This window comes from Rattus rattus, chromosome 6 (assembly GCF_011064425.1).
Source record: "Rattus rattus isolate New Zealand chromosome 6, Rrattus_CSIRO_v1, whole genome shotgun sequence".
Taxonomy (NCBI): domain Eukaryota; kingdom Metazoa; phylum Chordata; class Mammalia; order Rodentia; family Muridae; genus Rattus; species Rattus rattus.
The window spans coordinates 64174693-64197087 of NC_046159.1; the positions used below are offsets into that span (position 1 = coordinate 64174693).

General features: G+C 42.8%; 1 protein-coding gene across 1 annotated transcript in view; it reads right to left on the reverse strand.

The window, feature by feature from the left end:
* Positions 1 to 21490, reverse strand: part of Gcfc2 (GC-rich sequence DNA-binding factor 2) — a 38425-nt gene extending 16935 nt beyond the window's left edge. Inside the window, exons 1-9 of the mRNA XM_032906309.1 lie at positions 21220 to 21490; positions 19077 to 19205; positions 14243 to 14467; positions 12397 to 12494; positions 7864 to 7979; positions 4271 to 4457; positions 1874 to 1997; positions 637 to 718; positions 99 to 211 (exon numbers count right to left, since the gene is read on the reverse strand). Of these exons, the coding sequence (XP_032762200.1) occupies positions 99 to 211; positions 637 to 718; positions 1874 to 1997; positions 4271 to 4457; positions 7864 to 7979; positions 12397 to 12494; positions 14243 to 14467; positions 19077 to 19205; positions 21220 to 21460 (1315 nt within the window). The 5' untranslated portion in view covers positions 21461 to 21490. The remainder of the gene's footprint in view (positions 1 to 98; positions 212 to 636; positions 719 to 1873; positions 1998 to 4270; positions 4458 to 7863; positions 7980 to 12396; positions 12495 to 14242; positions 14468 to 19076; positions 19206 to 21219) is intronic.
* Positions 21491 to 22395: the final 905 nt, after the last annotated feature.

Consider the following 22395-nt stretch of genomic DNA (forward strand, 5'->3'; position numbering starts at 1 on the left):
ATTTTCCTGTTTTAGTAATATAGATTTAAAAGAGGCCACAACAAAGCCTTCCCCGCTATTTCAACATTTCAAAATAGGTTAGAATCTTGGAAAGTGACCTTGGCGCTTGTGGAAGTTAGTCATCTCTGCAGGAGACAGCTCTTCATCACTAGATGTCCCCTCCTGATGGTCACAGTTGCCCGACAGCACCCTTGCCTGTCTTCTCTGCTCCCTGTGTTGTGCAATAAAGTAATCACAATGTTACTATTTTATAATGACACGTCACTGGATGGCACCATGTATGTCACTACTCTCAGACACTCTCTGCTTCCTCAGCTGCTTTGGTTCTAATGCCCCGCTTGGGTCATCCTCTGAATGTAAAGGTTCGTTAGGGAGAGTCCACTAGCTAGAGGTGGTTTCCAGTTCAAAGCAACCCTCCCAGCAATGGCCACCTCACCGGCCCTCCTGAGCCCAGTCTGTTCCTGCGGGAGGCCAGCGGGACTAACTCAGCTGTGGGTTTACATCACGCTTGAAAACTGGGACTACCACACAGCTGATTCTACGGAAGTAGTGGCAAGTCCTTGCTCAGTGTGTTAAGTCCTTGCTCAGTGTGTTAAGTCCTTGCTCAGTGTGTAAGTCTGCACTTCAAATACACACCTTCGAGCTTCAATCTCTTCTAAAATCCGTTGATCCTTTTCATCCAGAGCCAAGCTTCCACTTGCCGATGTCTCATCTTTGCCTGTTAATTCACAAAATTAGCTTTGTACTAGTCTCAAAACAGTGAATCACTGAACAGGTGACTTCATGTGTGTACAAGAACACGTATTGTCTCATAGTGTACATTTGTTATGCCACAGAACGTAACGCCCATTACCTATCAGTATTCACAGCCATCAAGCCCACGGGCCTTGCCGGTGTATGTCACTTACCAGAGCAGGTGTCTCTCTTTTCGAGCCGTTTCCCCCATCATCGTGTACTAGAGATATTTACACCGCCAACATCGTACCTATACTATGGCCCGTCCATTTCAGCACGTTGCAGTGTTTATAGCTGACCAAATGTGGGAGGGAGCTTGACAGTCACTTCACTCTTGTCAGCCACACCACAGAGGATCTCCTTCCCTAAGCATCGTGCTAAGACACAAGTGCAGTGGCAATGTGGTGTGAGGAAGCCGAGTGCCACTCCTTACCAACTCTGCTGAGACCCACCAGTCGTGCAGCCCTTCACCTACAGAGCTCGATTGCTGGGGAGTCATTTCCAATTACTCTGCTTATTGAATGGCACATAAATACTCTGTGTCGAGGGGCCGGGGGAGATGGCTCGGCAGTTAAGAGCACTAGTTGTTTTTCCAGATGACCAGGGTTCAGTTCCAAGCACCCACAGGAGCTTTTAAGTGTCTAGTCTGCCAGGCCCAGGGAAACTTACACCCTTTTGACCTCTGAACACTCCTGCACACATGGTAATGCATTTACATATACTCAGGCACACATACATACCTAGAAAAATATACTTAAGACAGAAGGTCTGTCTGTATGTAAGCCCATAGGGCACTTTCTTAGTTAGTGATTCATGGGGAGCACCCAGCCCATTGTGGGTGGGGCTATCCCTGGGTTTGGCTGAGGAAGCAGGAAAGCAAACTAGTAAGCAGCAACCCCATGGCCTCAGCATCAGCTCTGCCTCCAGATTCCTTCTGTGCTTGAACTGTTACACGGAAGTGTAAGCAAAATAAACCCTTTCCTCCCTAACTCGCTGCTGGTCATGGTGCTTCTTCACAGCAATAGTAACCCCCACCCCAACTAAACAGCTTTTTTTAAAACACAGAACTCTAAAAATATTTTTATTCTCCATATGGCAATTTAGCTCAACAAGTGATGAAATGTAATAAAACACTAACGTGATAACTGTTGCAAATATGAGGATTCACATTTTAGCTCATCTTGCCTGCGTTTCAAAAGTACTTCTGAGTGTTTTAAAAGCAGTGTGTACATGGATGACTCTAGTTCCACAATGCTGCTAATCTGAAACACAAAAGCCAAATTTTGCAGTTCATCAATAATAAATTATAAAAAGGATAAAAAGCATTATTTGTAATCATATGTATACATTCAATTCTTGAATAAATAGTTCCAATATCAGTGCAAGTATCACACATTATGAAACCAAATGATAAGGGGTGAGGAGCATGTGCTTGAGGGATGGGTAGAAGGAAGGACCTTGTCAGAGAAAGGTGAGGGGGAAATGCAGACAGACAGCAAGGAGATACTAGAAGAAGCTGGTAAAAATCTGAAAAGCTGAAGAACGGAGCTGGGCTAGAGCTGAGTGTACAGTGCCTGCTGAGCATGTCGAAGGCCCTGGGTTTGAGTGCCGCACCAGAATAAACTTCATAAAATGGAAGAGAGTCACTATGGACAGAGAAGAGGGCTATGCTCCAGAATGTGTGACTAGATGAAACTGGAATCCTCCTTTTTAGGGAGCAGTTATGTCATTCTTGAGGCTTACTGCTGCTTCCAGGGATACAGGCAACCCCATGTAGGCCGGTATGATTTTAAAAGTGGAGTTCAAGGACGAATGAAGAGAAATTTACACTTAAAAAAAAAAAAACAAAAACAAACCAAACAAAACAAAAACCAAAAACAAACAAAAAAAAACAAACCCAGAAAGCAAATACCAAATGACACCGTGTGGATAAAGCAATATTTTCTGGATAAAATAGATATAGGAAATCAAATTTAACTACTTTAGCAATCTTTTTCTCTTAAAGTTCCGGGATTTAAATAAAGTGCCTTGCAAAAAGGTAATAAAGGGATCCCACATCAGCACTGAGTGTGCACAGAACACAGAGGATCCCACATCAGCACTGAGTGTGCACAGACACAGAGGATCCCACATCAGCACTGAGTGTGCACAGAACACAGAGGATCCCACATCAGCACTGAGTGTGCACAGAACACAGAGGATCCCACATCAGCACTGAGTGTGCACAGAACACAGAGGATCCCACATCAGCACTGAGTGTGCACAGAACACAGAGGATCCCACATCAGCACTGAGTGTGCACAGAACACAGAGGATCCCAAGTCAGCACTGAGTGTGCACAGAACACAGAGGATCCCACATCAGCACTGAGTGTGCACAGAACACACAGAGGTGTCAGCACTGAGTGTGCACAGAACACAGAGGATCCCACACACAGAGGATGCACAGACACAGAGGATACCACATCAGCACTGAGTGTGCACAGAACACAGAGGATCCCACATCAGCACTGAGTGTGCACAAAACACAAGGTGAAATGAGAGATTTAAAAATCTGCTAGTGTAAAAATTTTAAACATACAAACATATTAAAACCATCACAAACAAAAGTGTAAATTTTAGATCATACTGAATAAGCATTAAACATTCTAAAGTAGGAGCCGAAAAAGAAATGACTCAGTGGTTAAGAGCACCGGCTGCTCTTCCAGATCAATTTCAGTTCCTAGCATCCATATGGCGGCCGACCATCTGTAACTCCAATTCCAGGGGATCTGATGTTCTCTGCTGGACTCCAGATACTGAATGCACATACTGCACAAATGTACATGCTGGCAAAAATGCTCATACAAATTAAATAAAAAATGTCTTAAACCATAAAAATTTGTTTAAATTCACTAAAAATCAAGAGAAAAAAATCCCCAGTATGAACCAAGGCAAAGGACTCAGAGAATTTAAAAGAAAAAGTTCTACACAAGGCACAGTGACTCACACACCTGAAATCCCAGCACTCAGGAGGCTTAGACATGATAATCCACAAGTATAAGGCTAACCTCGGCTACATAGCAAACCCTAAGACAGACTAGGCTTCAGACTGTGGCCTTGTTCACAGGCAAAATTACATACAGCTAATCATACAAAGGTCTTTTCTATAATCAAAGATTAACATTTTACAAAACTCATTTTTACTAATCTAGCAAAGCAATAAACCACCATCATTCTGGAGAATACTTTGGGCCATGTCTATCATCAAGAGAATGCTCAATACCATGGTAAAATGTGCGTAGTAGCATATAACTGTAGTCCCAGAACTCAGAGGCTGAGGCAGGGGAATTATGAGTCTCTCTGGATTACACAGTTAAGAACCTGTTGAAAACCCACACCACTATTGCCTCTTTTACTTGCTTTTAGGAATCAAAACTCAGGACCTCACGATTACACAGTACCTTACCCACTGAATCTCTCTCCAGCCTGTCTCTTCTTTACTGACTGACTAATGGGGGTAAGGGGAGTCTCTCTTCATGCATATTTATACATACCTTTTCATTTAGACAATCAATTATATTTTCCACATAAATTTTCATGCCTTTGTAGAATTTGTAGTTTAGAGCTTGATCTGGTCCACTCTCAAGCTTCTCAATAGCTGTCTTTGAACTCTTGATGTCTTGTTCATATTTTTCATATTCTCTCTGGTGTGAGCGATGAGAATCCTGTAGTAATGTTAATCTAAAATAAAAATAAAAGTTTCGTTTTTCATTCTTTGCCTTTTAAGCAGCATTCTAATAAAGATGATTTCAAACACAGAGAAAATGATTACTGTATAAACCTTGATTTATTAGACTTGTGAAGCTAGAGAGAACACAATTACTGTTCTCAAGAGGGAAAGATTAAAAAAAAAGAACATCTCCAGTGACTTAGAAACACAAGGTGGCCATAGGATTTATAAATTTTATTTAATTTTTTTCTTGAAACTGTGTCACTTTAACCCAAACTGGCCTTGAATTCACTATGTATCAAAAAGATCACTTGGCTTTGGGCTAAGATTGACCAGAACTTGTCAATTAAGTGAATTCCAAGAGTAACCAAAGGTTTTATATGAAAGGAAGGAGCACTGTGTTTACTGTTACACAAATCTGTTGTCTTGCCTGGAAAACTGAGTGAGCTGGCATTGACACCACTTAAACATGTTATGGTTTGGTATAATTTATCTGTTTTTTGATGCATGAGTGATTATTTTGTAATTAGAATTTGCTGTTCATGGGTTTATTCCATCTGCTCTGTTGCATGACCCCACACTACTCTGCTAAAGTGAAGACAGCTGACTTGGTCCAGCTCTTGAGAATATCACACACATCAACTCAATGACTGTTTATCTTTTAAAATTAAGTTATTTATCACAAACACATGCCAACAGAAACACATGAAACATATATTTTTTTTAAAGAATCAGGAATATATATTCTATTAGCATTTGAACTTTATGGATGCCTTAGAATTAGCAAATCAATAAATAATGAAATATTATCAAAGTACATGGTCTTTAATTAAAAATTAATTCAACTAATCCTGCTAACCTGATCCTTAAAAGAAATCCTTTAGCCTATAAACAGTCTATCTCTTTTCTAAATTTTGTGGAGATACACTACATGTCTAAAAACTTCTCTTATTTCACGGAGATAAAGGTGCAAGCTGAGCTGGGGAGAAGGCTCAGTCAGGAAAGGGCTGCCTTGCAAGCAGGAGGACCTCAGTGAGAGCTCCAAAGCCACCCAGGGAGGGTGGCATGGAGGCACAACTGTAACCCCAGCAAACTGCTTGGAAAGTACCAGACCAGTGAGAGACCCTCTCAGAAGCCCAAGGGGATCCCGAGCAGGAGCACTGCTAGCTCTAGCAGTGTTTCTAAGCAGTATGTTATGTGAAAAGGCAGGCGTGCACAAGGTATATAATGGCTTTTGGAAAAAAGTGGGGCAATGTAAAATACTACGTACGTCTATAAGATACACAAGCTAGGGGATTTCTAGAAGAAAAAAAAAACTGGCAGTAAAGAGTTTCCTTCGGAAAACCAACTCTTTTTTTTTTTTTTTGGTACCATTTTATACTCATTTATTAAAAAAAGAAAGAAAAAAACATTTAAAATATATTTTCCTCTTAAAAAATAGAATAAAGACAAAAGTAGCAGTTACTTAGTTCAGAGTGACTGAAACATTACTGACCCACTTGTCATTCTTACTTTGAGATGAGTCTCTCAAACACAATCCCTCAAGAAATACCATATGGGTTCTGGTTTATAAACTATTCTAGAGTAATAGCTTTAATTGTTTCATTTTCAGGAAAGCTAATTAAAACCCCAGTCAATGATAATGAACGTGCTTCAGGAATACTGTCGGATCTGTTGAAGTAACTTCACCCAACACCACCATTTCAGAACACGCACCCAGGAGTTCGGAGCTTTATTTTGTAGAAGGGCAGACACCCTCAGCCTCAGCTTTCAGAGCTTCATAACTGCTCTCGGAGCTACTCATCGCTGTGCTGTCACCAACGGAAAGCACTAAACAGGCAGGCAGAGCTGTGCTCCAATAAAGCTTCACTCACAACACAGGGGGGCTGGAGCCAGCCCACCCCACAGAACACAGACGCCAAGCGCTGGGATCCTGAAGATTTCCAGTATTTATCTCATAATATTATAAAGTGACCTTTCTACAAAAATATCTTCATTTAAACAACTACACTGACATGTTCTATGGTATGACTAAGGAACTGAATTACTTTAAAGCTGATTTATAATATGATACAGGAAAACTGAACCTATTCTCAGGTGTATAAGAACCGTATCTTGACTAGTGAGATGGCACAGGGATAATGCACTAATGCCCTGGGTCTAATCCCCAGACCCCACAGAGATGCAAGGAGAGAACCAACTCCACGAAGCAGTGCTCTGACTTCACACATGTGCTGTGCATGTGTGTCACATACACACTGAAAAAAAAATGAAGATGTTCTTTAAAAGGCAGCATAACTGAATGCACCCTTTGTAACAAACTGTCACGTAGGCTACTTAAACCCTGACCATCACACATACTATTTCATAAACACAGGGACCGCAGACAATAGAGTCTCTGTACATTTATAAAATACTTAAAACAAAACAGCTTCTGACAGGACACACCTTATTTGTAGAAAGTGCACAGTCACTAGGTAATTACTGTTTGCTTGGGATAATTATCAATGCCCAAACATTAAAGAAAAAAAAAGAAGGAATTGTGCTTTAAGAAGAAACCATACCAAATCATACAAGTAAACAAGTAAAAATCATGGTGAATTTTTCCTGTTAATGTATTAAAACAAAAAACAAACAAACAAACAAAAAGCTGGGTGTGGTGGCACATCTTGGTCTACAGAGTGAGTTCCAAGATAGCCAAGACTACACAAAGAAACTCTGTCTTAAAAACAAAACAAAACAAAACCCCCAAACCAAAAAACCAAACAAAACCCACATGCACACACACAAAAAGCCAATGTAGTCACACACATTATCTCTAATAGTAGGAGGGTCAAGGTAGGAGGGCCATGAATTCAAAGCCAGCCACAGCTACACAGTTAAGTCTGAGGCTGGCTTGAACTATAGAAAGACCCTACCTCAAAAAACAAAACGCAACGATAAAGCAACATGTTTACTATTATATCAATACATAGATGAGACAGAACAGAGAAATCACTACAGTGATTAACTATAGAACAGACGTGAGATGTGTCTATCTAACACCCTAGAAGGTAAGCATGCTATGACACAGTCCAAGCACACAGAGGTTCCTGTAACCTAGGAATTCAAGGCCAGCTGGGACACAAACTGAGACCATGTCTCTAAAGACAAATCCCAGCAGGGTAGAAAAATGCCTACAGTCATATGAAGGTAAAAAAAAAAAAAAAATCTAATTACTAATTTTAATCATGTAAGGAGTACTTGTCATTAAGACCAACAAGAAAAAGAAAATCTGTTGTGTTTGTATGGTAAAATAAGAGATTATTTTTTCCTAAATATCTGTTTAATATTAATGTTAAATAATTGAAAGGACATAATGCTTTTTTAGTATTAATCACTGAGGACAATGTAAATTACAAAGTAAGCATTACTCACCTATTATTTAACTGTTTCTTTATAATTTCCAAATTTACTGGTGCAAATGTAATGGAAGTATCAAACTTCTTCAGTGTTTGAGACTTACTGCTGTGGAGAAGGTCTATATTTTGTCCCTAAAAAAATGTGAACAATTACTTTTTACCATACAAACTAAGTAAAATTCCCATGCTTGCAATATCACAATAAATCATTAAAAATTAAAAGTCTCCCAGGTCCCACACCACGTGGGGGAGAGAGCTGGACTCTCAGAAGTGTGGACAATCCTAAGAGCTCAGGGGAGACCACCACTTCTGCTCACATTCCTGACCCAAGAGGAACCTGCCTAGAGCCCTCTGGACACAGGAACCTAGGAGCAGTCAGGGACAGGATCCTTCCAGTCTCTGCCTGCACCCAGAGCTGAAAGCCAGTTGCCAAGGAGAACCGACACACCTGAGAGCAGAGGTAAGACCACCACTTCTGCTCCGAGGGACTTGCCTAAAGCCCTCAGGAACACAGGAACCCAGGAGCAGTCTGGGACAGGATCCTTCTGGTTTCTGCCTGCACCTGGAGTTGACCCTATGACACAGGTTCTGTACCCAGATCCCCCTGGGAGAAAGCTGGTCTTCAGGATTATTGACACACAGGCTTACAGGAGAGTCAAGCCACTGTCAGAGACAACAAGACCAGCTAACACCAAAGACAATGAGATGGTGAGAGGCAAGCACAGGAACCTAACAGAATCCATGACTACTTGGCAATACCAGAGCCCAGTTCTCCTACCAAAGCAAATACTGGATATCCCAACACACCGGAGAAGCAAGATTTGGATTTAAAATCACATCTCATGATGATGATAGAGGACTTTAAGAAGGATATAAATAACTTCCTTAAAGAAATACAGGACAACACAGGTAAACAAGTAGAAGCCCTTAAAGAGGAAATACAAAAATCCCTTAAAGAATCACAGGAAAACACAATCAAACAGGTGAAGGAACTGAACAAACCCATCCAGAATCTAAAAATGGAAATAGAAACAATAAAGAAATCACAAAGGGAGATAGAAAACCTAGAAAAGAGATCAGGAGTCATGGACACAAACATCACCAACGGAATACAAGAGATAGAAGAGAGAATCTCAGGGGCAGAAGATACCATAGAAAACATTGACACAACTGTCAAAGAAAATGTAAAATGCAAAAAGCTCCTAACCAAAACATCCAGAAAATCCAGGACACAATGAGAAGACCAAACCTAAGGATAATAGGTATAGAAGAGAGTGAAGACTCCCAGCTCAAAGGACCAGTAAATATCTTCAACAAAATCATAGAAGAAAACTTCCCTCACCTAAAGAAAGAGATGCCCATAAACATACAAGAAGCCTACAGAACTCCAAATAGATTGGACCAGAAAAGAAACTCCTCCTGTCACATAATAGTCAAAACACCAGTGCCCAAAACAAAGAAAGAATATTAAAAGCAATAAGGGAAAAAGATCAAGTAACATACAAAGGCAGACCTAACAGAATTACACCAGACTTCTCAACAGAGACTATGAAAGCCAGAAGATCCCGGGCAGATGTCATACAGACCCTAAGAGAACACAAATACCAGCCCAGACTACTATATCCAGCAAAACTTTCAACTAACATAGATGGAGAAACTAAAAATCTCCAAACAATTTTAGAATATATCAATGCCTATTTTTCTAGTAAGGCATTGTGGTAGCTGCCACACCCAGATAGCAGAGGCAGCAAGGTCTCTATGCTGTTGATGCCTATCTCATCTATACAAGATCCCAGGGCAGCCAAGGCTGCATACAGAGACCCTGTCCCAAAGAAACAGAAGCCAAAACCAATTGAACACAACCAATCAACTGCAGCCCCCAGCCACTCCACCCCCAGCGTGGCTGTACTGAGGACTGAACCTGGGGCCTCATGTATGCCAGGCAGGTAGGTGCACTTTCACTGAGCTACAGTCCTAGCCCTGAGACTATTAAATTCATACGGACATGCCAAATTGCAAAGTTCTGACTTCCATGACAGTTAGTTCCCTGAAGTTTCAAGGCTGGCTTTGCTGACAGTCTGATGCATTTGTGGAAAGTCATGGAGTTCTTGAAGAACTGTGAATGAGTAACACTGTGGAGGCCAGGGTTGGGAACCTGCAGAGTGTGCCTTCCTAAGAGAACATCCTACAGCCCCTCCCACCAGTCTCCCTGACCAAGCATGATGACCACCACCACACTTGCAGTGTAAAGCAGGCTCTCAAAGTCCATGACTTCAGACCAGGAACATGAAGACATGGACCAGAGACTTAGCCACCGCCTCTATTTTCCATCAGGTGTCGCAGCTCATCTCAGTTGTCACCAAGCCTCTTCCATGTCCAATCGAACCTGCAAATCCCAAACAGTCCTGACATCCCTTCAGGTTCCAACTCCCTAAGTCATGCACTGGAAGATCACTCCTGTGAGGACTTTTTACAAAACTGACTGCCTAGCATGTCCCTGTGTCATTGGGACTACATTGAGACTTGTGGCACAGAAGCTCACTGCAGAGATTTTCCTCAGCTGTCTCTCCACAGACCGCACATCCCTGTAACTGGCTGTGGTATGTGCTAATGGAAACCCCATAACACTTCATTTACGTCAGTGTTGCCTTACATGGCAGCAGATACATCTGGGGAGTCGGACTGGATCTGATTATGCACAAAGGGCCCACAGTAACTTGGGTCCTCATGAGCGGCAGAGTGACGCCATGAGAAATTCAGGCACATGCTGAAGAATACCAACAGAACCCACAAGAGTCAAGGAGTGAATTCTCTTCTAGAGATTCTGGAAGAAATGCAGGTCAGCTCATATTCTGATTCTGGCTTTTGTTAGTGTAAACTACCACCAAATCAATGGGGAGCTGTTAAAGCAGCCACGGGAATCAATGACAGACCTCCAACAGGTCGCCATCACACACTGGGTAAGGACGCAAATGAAATAAGCAATCTGCACCCCAAGATGGCAGGACTGAAGTGAGGCATTTCCTAACAGTGTTCACAGAAACAGAGAGATGTTTCCTTTGAAAAGCAGTAAAACATAAGCAGCAAAAACCTAAGAAAGGTTTCCTCCCTTGATTAGGGATGCTATCTTGGCAATCGTTCCAAGGGAGTAGTCCTATGTGAAGAAAAGGAGGAGGAAAATAGTAAATATTTAGATTCTTATTTGCAAGCATGAAAAATCAATTCCTGCTGTAAGTAAGTCTCTAAAATGTTCATCAAAGGAAGGATGGTCAAGTAAATGATGATATGCCAACTCTCACGAATATTAGGCAACCACTGAACTGACTTGCACTATGTAGAAACAGGGTTTCCTCATCAGTTGCTGGGGTCAAACGCTGGTCAAAAGCAACTTGGGGAGGAAAGGGTTTATTCAACTTACAGTTCCAAACAACAGTCCGTCATCAAGGAGACAAGGAAGCTCGAGGCTCCAACCTCTAAACAAGAAGGGAAGCAGAAACTATGGAAGAAGTGTGGCCTGCTGGCTTGCCCACTATGGCTTACTCAACCTGCTTCCTTACGCAACCCAGGACCAGTGCCCAGTGGTGGTACTGCCCACAGGGAGGGGCTCTCTCTCATATCATTCAGCAATCAAGAAAATGTCCACAGACTTGTCTAGAGTCCAATCTGATGGAAGCAGTTCCTCCCTGATGTTCCTTCTTCCAAAGTGGCTCTATTTGTTCCACGGTGACAGAAAGGAAGATGGGTCATGCAAGAGAATCTGAGTTCATTCTCAGTGTACATGAAGATGTTATATTACACTCAAAAGCATGTAGCAGGGACTTATGAATTGCCCAGGAAAACACAGTCATCCCCAATATCTACTGGACTTCAAGCTCTAATGAATTCACAGATGCAACTTTTGTTTTTAAACTTTTTATTTAATGTGTAAAGTTGTTTCACCTGCATGTCTGTGCAGCAAGTGCATGTGGTGGCCCGCAGAGGCCAGACGAGGGCATCAGATCCCCTAGGACTAAGTTTCAGGCGTTTGTAAACCTCCATGTGGATGCTGGGAATTGAACCCAGGTCCTCCTCAATAAGAGCAGCAAGTGCTCTAAACCACTGAGCTGCCTCCCCAGTCTCTACAGCTGTAACCTCTGATGAAGCCACATTTGTGGAGCTGGCTTTTAGGAAAGATACTACATAAAGATCAATAAAGAAACTAGACTTCAGTGTCCAACCTGAGCCCTGTGTTGGAGAAGTCATGCAGCACCAACAGAAGCACACTTCATATTAGTAAGCAGTGTGGTTACTTAAAACAAAATTACTGTGTATTTAATTTACGTATGGGCACACACATGCACATGTGTGTTTGGAGATCTGAGTCTGATCTCCAGAATTTATGTCATTGAGAAGACAGAAGCAATTCTACAAAGTTATCCTCTGACCTCCACACATGCACTGTGGAATGGGCATCCCCACAATAACAACATTTCTAAAGAAAAAATGAAGTCACAGGGCTTGTGGTAATTTGTCACAGTGCCCTCAGGATGCTCACGGCTAGAATACTTACCTCTGTGATCCTGACGGCTTTCCTCATCTGCTGCTGTTCCCAGATGTTCTCGCTTTCATCTTCCTGACTCTCTTCACTCAAGTCTTCATTCCTGATTGCTATTAAAACCAGGAACAAACACATTAACTCAGTATTTTCCCAGTCTGATGGCAGTACTCAGACTCGGGGCGTTATCTTAGGCAGGCTTAGTAGCACCTCACGTGCTGTTTCCTCTTCATAATAATCCAGGAGGGAGAACCAGTGTTACCTTCACTTTAAGAAGGAGACCGACTCAGAACTAAGTAACAGGTCAGAGCGCTGCTTCCTAATGAGAACTCAAATGGAGACACTGGACCCAGGATCAGCGCTCCCTTTCAACCTCCCCGTTTCCCATATGGACGAGGCTGGGGGAACGAAAGGTTGGTTTGCATTAAGGAGGTCTAATTTGGGCCACTGAGGTGGCACAGCAAGCACATTTGCCACCAAGGCTGACACCCAGTTCAACTCTGAGGAATCTCATGGTAGAAGGAGAAACCAACTCCCACAAGCTGTCCTCTGACGCCACGCTTACACTGTGGCATGTGTGTATCCATACTCACTCACAAACTAAGTACGCAAATAGAACTAGCAAGATGGCTCAATGGTTAAAGACACCCGACACCAGGCTTAATGACCCAGCCCATCCCTAGGACCCAGAACAATGATGGAAGAGAATCCCCTACTGCAATTAATCCTCTGGCCCTCCACACGTGCACACTGACCAACCATGCCCACTCACGCACACTTACAGATAATGTGTGAGCTCACACACATAAAGTAAGAAAAAGGGCAATAAAAATTTAAATAAATAAATGTGATTTTCTAAAACGAAAAAGAGACTTAATTCACACCTGAGAAGTGAACATTTAAAATAGATTCCGGAAGCCTAGGACGTAGCACAGTTGGCAGAGTGCTTGACTAGCATGCATGAAGCCCTAAATTCAATTCCCAGGACTCGGTGAGTCTCAAGTAGTTGCAAACACCTATATAATCCCAGTACGTGGGAGGTAGGGAGTGGGGGACCAGAAATTCAAGGTCATTACATGGTAAGTCTGAGACTAGCCTAGATACCTGAGGTGCTGTCTTAAACACAAAAAGAAATTCCTGGGGCGGGGGGGGGAGGATCAGTTTTGTTTTGCAGAAAACCGTGGTAAAACATACACGAGAAATCAGAAGTCCTCTGAAGCTTAAGCATTCCTGACAAGATGAAAGTTTCATTCTAGTAGGGAAGATCTTAGTATATGGTACCCATAATCTCTGTAGAACCTTTCATGCTAACAAAAAAACATCTTTCTAAAAGGTGGCAATGATAATTCCCAACATTGCAAAAAAAAAAAAAATCTGTATAATTCTGTTGCCTGTCAAAAATCAAGGAAAGGATCCGGCATATATTGTGTGGTAATATGAAAAGATAGAATCCTAACATTTAAAAGGTATGATATTGTGGACCATATTAATAATAATCAATACCAACACTCCTAAAAAAATGTGTGTTAGGGATTCAGCTTGGTGCTACTGTGTGTGTGTGTGTGTGTGTGTGTGTGTGTGTGTGTGCGCGTGCGCGCGCGCGCGTTGGGAGGGCAGGGTGGTAAGACAGGCTCTCGCTATGTGCTAAGATTACGGGAATGAGCCATCAGTTGGTTGATGTGGTCCAGGGACTGAAAACACAGGCTTCATACACACTAGGCAAGGCTCTGCCAACTGAGCGGCAGCTCCGACATCAGTTTTGAGAAATAACAGAAAGCACAGTAACGAGAGAAGGGAAGGTTCGCTGCCATGATGAGAAGGTCGTGATCTTTACGCACTGGTAAGTAAGTTAAATACACACTTGATTCCTCAGCCATTCTCTGTCGGAGTGTTTGAGGCTTTGGGGTAAATAGTATTCTTTTTTCGTGGTCATCAGGATCGCTCTCCGAGTCCTCGCCATTGCTTCTCTTACTCTCAGAAGTGGTGGAGGGATGGTTTACATCCAGTGAAATATAGTCCCCCGGGGTCCTGGCCAGCTCACGTTTTCTGCGGGCTGCCTGAATAAAAGCTGCATCAGGGATCTTAACTGAAAAACATGGAGAGGACAATGAAAACCAAACTGTTACAGAGTGCAGGCCGCTCGCATTCAAGGCCACAAAAGGTACCGTGCTCCTAAAGTCACAATTTACACAGATTTATGTGACAGTGATGGACGGCTTAACCTCTGGTCAGGATAGAATATTAATATAATAGATATAAAAAGCACATTAGGGAAATGAACCTAATCTAGTATATCGGGAAATATGCTGACTCCATTCCGTCTTGCCTTTGCTCTCCACTTCTGGAAGTTGTGTCAGGACAGGAGCATGAGAGAGCTGAGCAGTCAGTGAGACTGTAGCAAGAAGGGCAATATCAGCAGTAGAGGCTACACCAGGACACCTCCTCATGAGGCACCTCCACACACAGAAGTGAGGGGCAGATGACGCAGCCATATAGGGCAACAGCCCACACACACACACACACACACACACACACACACACACACACACACACACACACACACACACACACCAGCGCAACCACATGAACCCACATCAGATCAGTTTTTTAGTGACTCAATTGAAAGGAATGAAACGTTGAATGTAAAGAAAATAAGTATTTTTCACCAGGTAAATGAACCTATAACTTTTATTTTTAAATATTTTTATTTTGCTTTTAAAGATTTAGTTTTATATATAGTTATATAAAGATTTATTTTATATATATGGATGTTTTGCCTGCATGTATGTCCATGCACATGTGTGTACCTGGTGCCACAGAGACCAGGAGAAGGCATTAGATGCCTCACAGACAATTGTAAGCTACTATGTGAGTGCTGGGAACCGAACTCGGGTCCTCTGGAAGAACGGCCAGCGCTCTTAGCTGCTCAGCCACCTCTCCTGCCCCTAAATGACAACTTTATTTAATAAAGCTTTATATATTTTTGTTATTTTTATTTGTATAGTATATATTCACTGACATGAATTCTTACAATTTAGTAACAGGTTTCTTCATGCGTGGAATTAACTTTATATTTTATAAAACATATTTTAAGAAAATATCAGTAAATAAGGTGGCAACGTAGCAGCTATGTAGGCAAGACTTGGAACTTCTGATCCTCCTTCTTTCTTTACAGTTGTAAATGCATGGGGCCACCATGCCTAGCTTTTGTGATGCCGAGGATCTCGATCCAGGGTTTAACACACTAGGTGTTCAGTCTACCTGCTCACTACGCCTCAACCTGATCCCCAGTTTTTGAGAAATAAATACAAGGTATGTATCAGGCAAATAGAAACCATGAGATGTGCAAAGGCGCTAATGTTTAAAACACAGGAGAGAAAGTGAGAGATTTTAGAAGTCTCGGTCTTTATACAAGACTCAGTGACCTCAGGCCTAAGGAAAATAAAATGTGTAGTCAATCATGAAACAATACATGGCAATTATTAGAAACCAAAAAATATTCACCACCAATAAGACGATCAACCATGGGGCCAGAAAAATGAATGGCTCAGTAGGTAAAAGCACTTGCTGCCAAGCTTGGTGACTTCAGTTTGACCCCTGGGACGCTCGTGGGGGAAAGAGAAAAGATTCACACAAGCTGTCTTCTGATCTCTGCATATACACTCATGCATGCACATGCATACACAGAGCAGAGAGAGACAGAGGGGGAAGGAGAGGGAGAGGGGCAGAGAGAAGGGGAAACAAACAAGCGAGGAGAAGAGATGTCTTGGCAGTTAAGAGTGCTTGATGATTTTCCCAAGAACCAGCTTGGTTCCCAGCACTCACTTGGGCAGCTGACCACCACTGTAACCCCAGCTCCATAGTCTCTGACACTCTCTGCTGAACTCTGTGGGCACCTGCCATGTGTACTCATACACAGGCAAATAAAAATTAAGTCTTTTAAAAAAATTCAATCATGCTATCAAATTACTTCCTTTCCGTCTAATCAATTTGTTTATTTTGGTCCAGCAGGGCATGGCAAGCTCTGTGGTATAAATGTAGATGTCAGGATAGCTTTTTAGGAATCAGTTCTTTCCTTCAATCACGTGGATCCTGGGGACCAAACTCAGGTCCCTAGGCTTAATGCCAAGCATTTTACCCCCAAGAAGTCATCTCACTAGCCCAATTGTTTGTTCTTCTTTTGAGATAGGGTCTCATGTAGGTCAAGTTGGCCTAGAGCTTATGGTTTTCTGGAATTATATATAGGTGTCACCACACCCAGCTGGACCAGTATTTAGTTAGATATTATCAGGGAGTAAAAGGACAGGTGTGCCTATGTTCCCTTATAGGATTTAATAGATAAAGTGATCGTAAAATATGTGTGGCAATGGGCCACATGCCTGCAATCCTAGCATTAGGTAGCTGAGGAGAGAAGAATGCTGAGAGTTTAAGGACAGTCTGGGCATGACAATGACTTTCAGGCTGGCTATGCCTTGGAAACAATGATACGAAAGAATGAACGATGTACAAATCAAATCATTTGCTCAATTCTTTAATTAAATGAACACTGGAAAAGAAAAGATGTTGCTGACGAAGTTTAAGTAGGGACCAGGCAGAGCTCTGAACCTTCCCTAACCTGGGGTAATGGTTCTGTTGTGAAGTAAAGGAAGGTAAGCCAACATGTCTCTGATAGTAAGTATAGTTATTACTGTCTAAAGCAGATTAAAGTTCCAAATCCATCACAGGAACCAACATTTGAAAATCGAAAGCCCAGGGACAGACTAGAGACACCTGGAAAGCTTGGTATTGGAACTGAGCATGGTTTGTTTGCAGAGCCTCCAAGGAGACTGCAATGTGGGGGTGGGGTTATGAGGCTGCATTAGTCTAGTGCACACAAGTGCACTAGAAAGAAGCACAGGAATTGGAGTGGCCTCACCTGCATGACTTGGTGGGTTCACTTAGTCACAAGCATGGAGCTTATAGGGGAGATGCTGGTGTCACAGAGAGCAATCCTCTCCCAAGTTACATGTGAAAGTTCAGGGAAGGGAAGACTGTGCTTCCCATCCTGTTCCCTCACGTCTCTACAGTTCCCACACAGCAGGTGTCAGACAGACATGGGCTGAGTGGATACAGACACCTCCATGCTTTTTTTTTTTTTTTTTTTGATAACTGACATTAGTATATGTATCACCTAGCAGACAGGCAATCATCTAATAAGCTGAGATCAACCACCATCTCTTTTGTAAGAAGAATCTGCCACAGGGAGCATCTCAAAGCAGACAGTCTATCCCCAGTTAATTCTCACAGACTACCATCCAGACACAGGACAAATATATTCTTTATACACACGAGGCTTTGTGCTTGGAAGACAGGCATGTGCCATCATACCCAGCCCTGCCATCTTCTTTAAAGAGCACATCTCTTGCCTAGATGGTGTATGTGGAGGAATGACAATTCTTTACTGTGGAACTGTCCTGCAGTCTGAAGTGAATTTACCGCCCATTTACCACCCACACTTCAACTCGACTCTCTGTGATTATTAGAATTCTGCCACACATTGTTCTGGACTGGCTTCTCCTCAGGAGAGCAGTGCAACCAGCCCTTCAGAACCAGTCCCTCACACCATCCATCCACAGAAGCACTGCTGAATATGGTAGCCACTAGTCATGTCTGACTATATCGATTTAATCAGATTACAAATTCAGTTTCTTAGTTATCCACATCTTAAGAGCTCAACAGCTACATGTGGCCAGTGGCTACTATACTGGTGGGAAGATACAGACATTTTTCTACCATAACAAAAGATTCTACTGAACAGGGCTGCGCACCCAGAATCTACCCCAAACTGTATTTGCTAACCAAATTCAACTTTTGAAAAGATTTATTTTATCATTTTTAATTAGGCATGTGCATTTGTGCACGTGAGGCCTGGTGCCTGGGGAGGCCGGAGGCACCAGACTCCCCGGAGCTAGAGTTATAAATGGTTGCAAGCAGCCCAACGTGGGTGCTGGAAAATGAACCATTTTTCTCAAAGGGGTCTTAGGTGTCACTAGCCTGAAAACAGAAGGCTCTATATAGCAGGAAACAAGTTATGAACACCTGATTTACATTTAAAAGTCTGCCAAAGCAGACTTAGGTAATTATTATCTTAAAGAGTTTTGATGAGCACTGGCTAGATTTGGCCCAGAGGTGGTTATGTGCTAAGCTAACAACTGACTAAGCAATCTTTCTTTAAAAAAAGCCACTTCAAGTCATTATGAGTCTCCTACATTGTTATACTGTCCTCCTTGAGGTTTGATACGAGCTACATCTGGTATCAGCAACATTCTCAAGATCAACTCTGACTGGCTTCTGGTTATGAGGTGGAGCAGCAAGCACGGTAGTCAAGAACACAGCGTGGAGCAGACTCCCTGATTTGAGGCTCATCTGGGCTATGTATAAGCTGTCTGATCGCCATCATACCGTGCAATAAATAATGACATATTTGTTGCCAACCTTTTACTGCTTTATCAACAATAAAAATTACTGGTGTCTGATGTGCCGATACTAGAGCTGGTCATGTGGTACACACAGGCTCAGGAGGCAGATGGTGAGTTTGAGGCCAGTTTATAGACTACAGAGTGAAATCAGACCTGCCTGGGGCATCAAGTGAGACCCTGTCTCAAATAAAAGGGAGTCAGTTAAGTTAGTTTCACAAAATTATAACAACTACCAACCTATGGGTGAAACTTCTTTTTCTTCCAGAGAGCAAGAGCTATCCGAGGATGGACTCTCATCACCCTTAGTTTCTGGCAAGGGATGTTCTCCTTCCTCTTCATCCGTTGAGAGATCAGCTGTTCTGCATTCTAAAAGGACACCATAAGAAGCAAGGAAGAGTCAAAACATTTGAATCAATAACCAAAATAAACATATACAATCCATAAGATTTCCTCTTAATTCAAGACTTCATGAAAAAAAAAAAGATTGGTGCAAATAAACATTTTGAAGGAGAGGCTGAGAGGTGGGTCAGAGGTCAAGAACACATAAGGTCTCTGCAAAAGACACGAGTCTGGTTCCCAACACCTATGTTGGCATTTAACAACTCCCTGTAATTCCAGCTCCAGGGGATCTGACACGTCTGGCCTCAATGGTCATTGTACTCAACACATGGACACACACATACACAATAATACAATATGGAAAGAGTAAAGCCACAGCTCACATCTTAACTATTGCTGTCAGTGACAACCTCTGCCTCCAGCCAAAGCAGTGATTCTCAATGCACGGTCTCCAGCTACCCTAGGCAGACCCCGAGGTCTTGGCAGGAGGTGTTTGCAACCAAAACTACTTTGATCGTAACACACATATTACTTGTTCTTTTCTCTGTGTTGATACTGCAATAAGGCACAAGTGTGGTGGGTAAAAGCTCTCGCCTCAGCACAAAGGAGCAACACCAGCTGGTAGCTAGTCTTTGTGTTCTTCACCACACACCAAGAAGAGGAAAAATGCCAGTTTCATCACGTTTGTTGATGAAGCAATACAAATTATTAATTTTTAAAATTTTGAACAGAGTACATATCTTCTTAAGGATAGTGGTAACAAAATAGAAATAATCTATGGAAACATGGGTTATTTGGGACCTCTAATTTTAAGTTACAAAGAGAGTTCAAAGGCAAAAGAAATTTGAGATCCACTGCTCTAGAAGGGAAGAGAAGATACTTATTTATTCAAGGTGAACACTGGCATACTTTGTTACAAATACAAAAGATCATTCAAACTGTAGATGAACAGGGCCCCTGATAGTGACTAAGAAATCACTAAGATCCCAAATCTTGAAGACACTATTTTAAGTTCTAGGCACAGAAAGATAAATATGTTAAGCTCTCATCAATGTGTAGAATCTAAACAATTTGAAGGAAATCATAGAGACAGAGTAGAATGGTGGTTAATATTAGCTGCTATGGGAGTACGTTGGTAAAGGTTACAAAATTTTACAAGAATAAGTTCAGGGCATCTATTGTACAACCCAGTGACCAGAGTTAGTACCAGTGTGCTCTATGTTCTACTTGAGAATGGCTGGAGAATTCTAAGTATTCCCACCATGAAAACAAATAAATTTGATCCATGTAAACAACCCAGAGTATACACATATTTCAAAGCATCTCGTACACCATTAAGTATATCCGATTTTCATTTACAAGTCTGTATATATGAGAAATCACTAATATTCTATAATGGGGCTAACAAGAGTAGAGAGAAAAGCCAGGATTTCAAGACTAACGGACTACAAGTGTTCTGCCTATAAGTATGTACGTATGTACACTATGTGTGTGTCTGGTGCCTGACAGAGGAAGACTTCAATCTCCCAGAGTTACACACCGTTGTGAGCCTCCATGTTGGTGCTAGAATCAAGCTCCGGTCCTCTACAGGAGCAGCCAGTGCTCTTAACTGCTGACCGGACTCTCCAGCCCTCAAGTGACTTTGTATTTGATCACATGAATGGAACAACCCTTAGTGTCACCAATCTCAGTCACGGCATCTCGTTTTACACTTTTTTTTTTTTAACTACTTTTCGTTGTTGCTGCAGGTTTTAAAAATGACAGTGTTCTAAACCCTATTCCTTATTCTTTTATTAACTGTCAGGTGTTCTTAGAAAACTGTTAGGCAAGCTCCCAAAGGCAATGACTTTCATGCACATTTAACAGCCTACAGCATCAGGAGTCGTTCAAGACTCCTCTGAGAATGCAAACTGCGAAGTGCCACCAAGACCTACAGGAGGCTTCTGGCAATCCCGGTACTGCGAAATGCGGGTGCGCACGGCCACAGAGACCTCTAGAGCTGGAGACCTGAGGAACAGAGCCCTTCCCACCCCTCGGTCACCTGCGCCTCCGTCCCCGCGGGAAGCAGCTCCCGGGCTGCGCCGGGAACTCGCCCAGACACGACCTCGGCCCCGGGCGCTGCGGGCCCCGCGCGGCCGCTCCGCTCCCTCTGTTCGGCCGCCTGCAGACGGCCTGCCTGACTCCGCCGGTTCCTCGGCACTCTGCTCCTTCGTGCCGTCGCTATCGCTATCGCTGGAATCGACCTGGCGCCGCCTGAAAGTCCTCTGAGGCCTGTGTGCCATGTTCCAAGCAGAATTGGCGCGTCTCCTAAGGCTTGGTGTTCGGCGCGTGCGCAAGCGGCCGCCTCGAGCTGCGCATGCGTGTCTGGGAGATTTCCGCCAGGGGCTGCAGGGTTCTGTACTCAGGGTCAGGATTGGATGGGCTGCCCGCCTTCTTAGTGGGACTTAATTACTGGCCAAACACTCGCAGTTTCTTATGTTCGAGGTCTGGGAGAGTACCTGCACATCTCACTCAGAACAGACAGAAGTGGAGGGATAGACAATGAAATTAAGCATAATTGTTAAGGGCAGGAATAAGCAAAATCGCATCATTGTCTTAGGGCACAGGACTTAAAGAGAATCTAATGGGAGGAGTTGAGAGCTGAGTTCTGGGGACGGGATAAACGGACTTTCCGTTGTTTCAACACATTTAGATGAACAGTTTACAAGCCCGACAGAGCTGTATTTGAGTACACCCAGAGAGGTTTCCAGAAACAAGCGCGTGTTCCAGTTGACTGAGTAAGGAGGATCTGCTCACATTGTGTGTGTGAACGAGAAATCCTGGAAAGACCTGTCTGTAAAGGCTGATTAGAGGGATGGAGAGGGCGGAATGCTATAGGCCCTGAGCCTAGTTCCGCTAATCCAAGGGTCAAGGATGCTTTCAGATAGCAACTGAGGCCTATGACTGAGATTTCTCCACTGCACTCTGCCCATTTAATATTTCCGCCAATGTATTTAAAAGTTCTTTGGCTTATGACTTTCTTTTCTTCTTCCTCCTTTTCTCCTCCTCCTCCCCCTCCTCCTCCTCCTCCTCCTCCTCTTCTTCTTTGTTAGTATAAAAACTATATAAGACTGCCCACGTTAACCATGGAATTTGCAAAGGCAAAAATCTGTTTATGGCCCATGGCCACATATTTGGCTCCAAAATCTTATTCCCTTTGGGGTAAGAACTGTGTTTC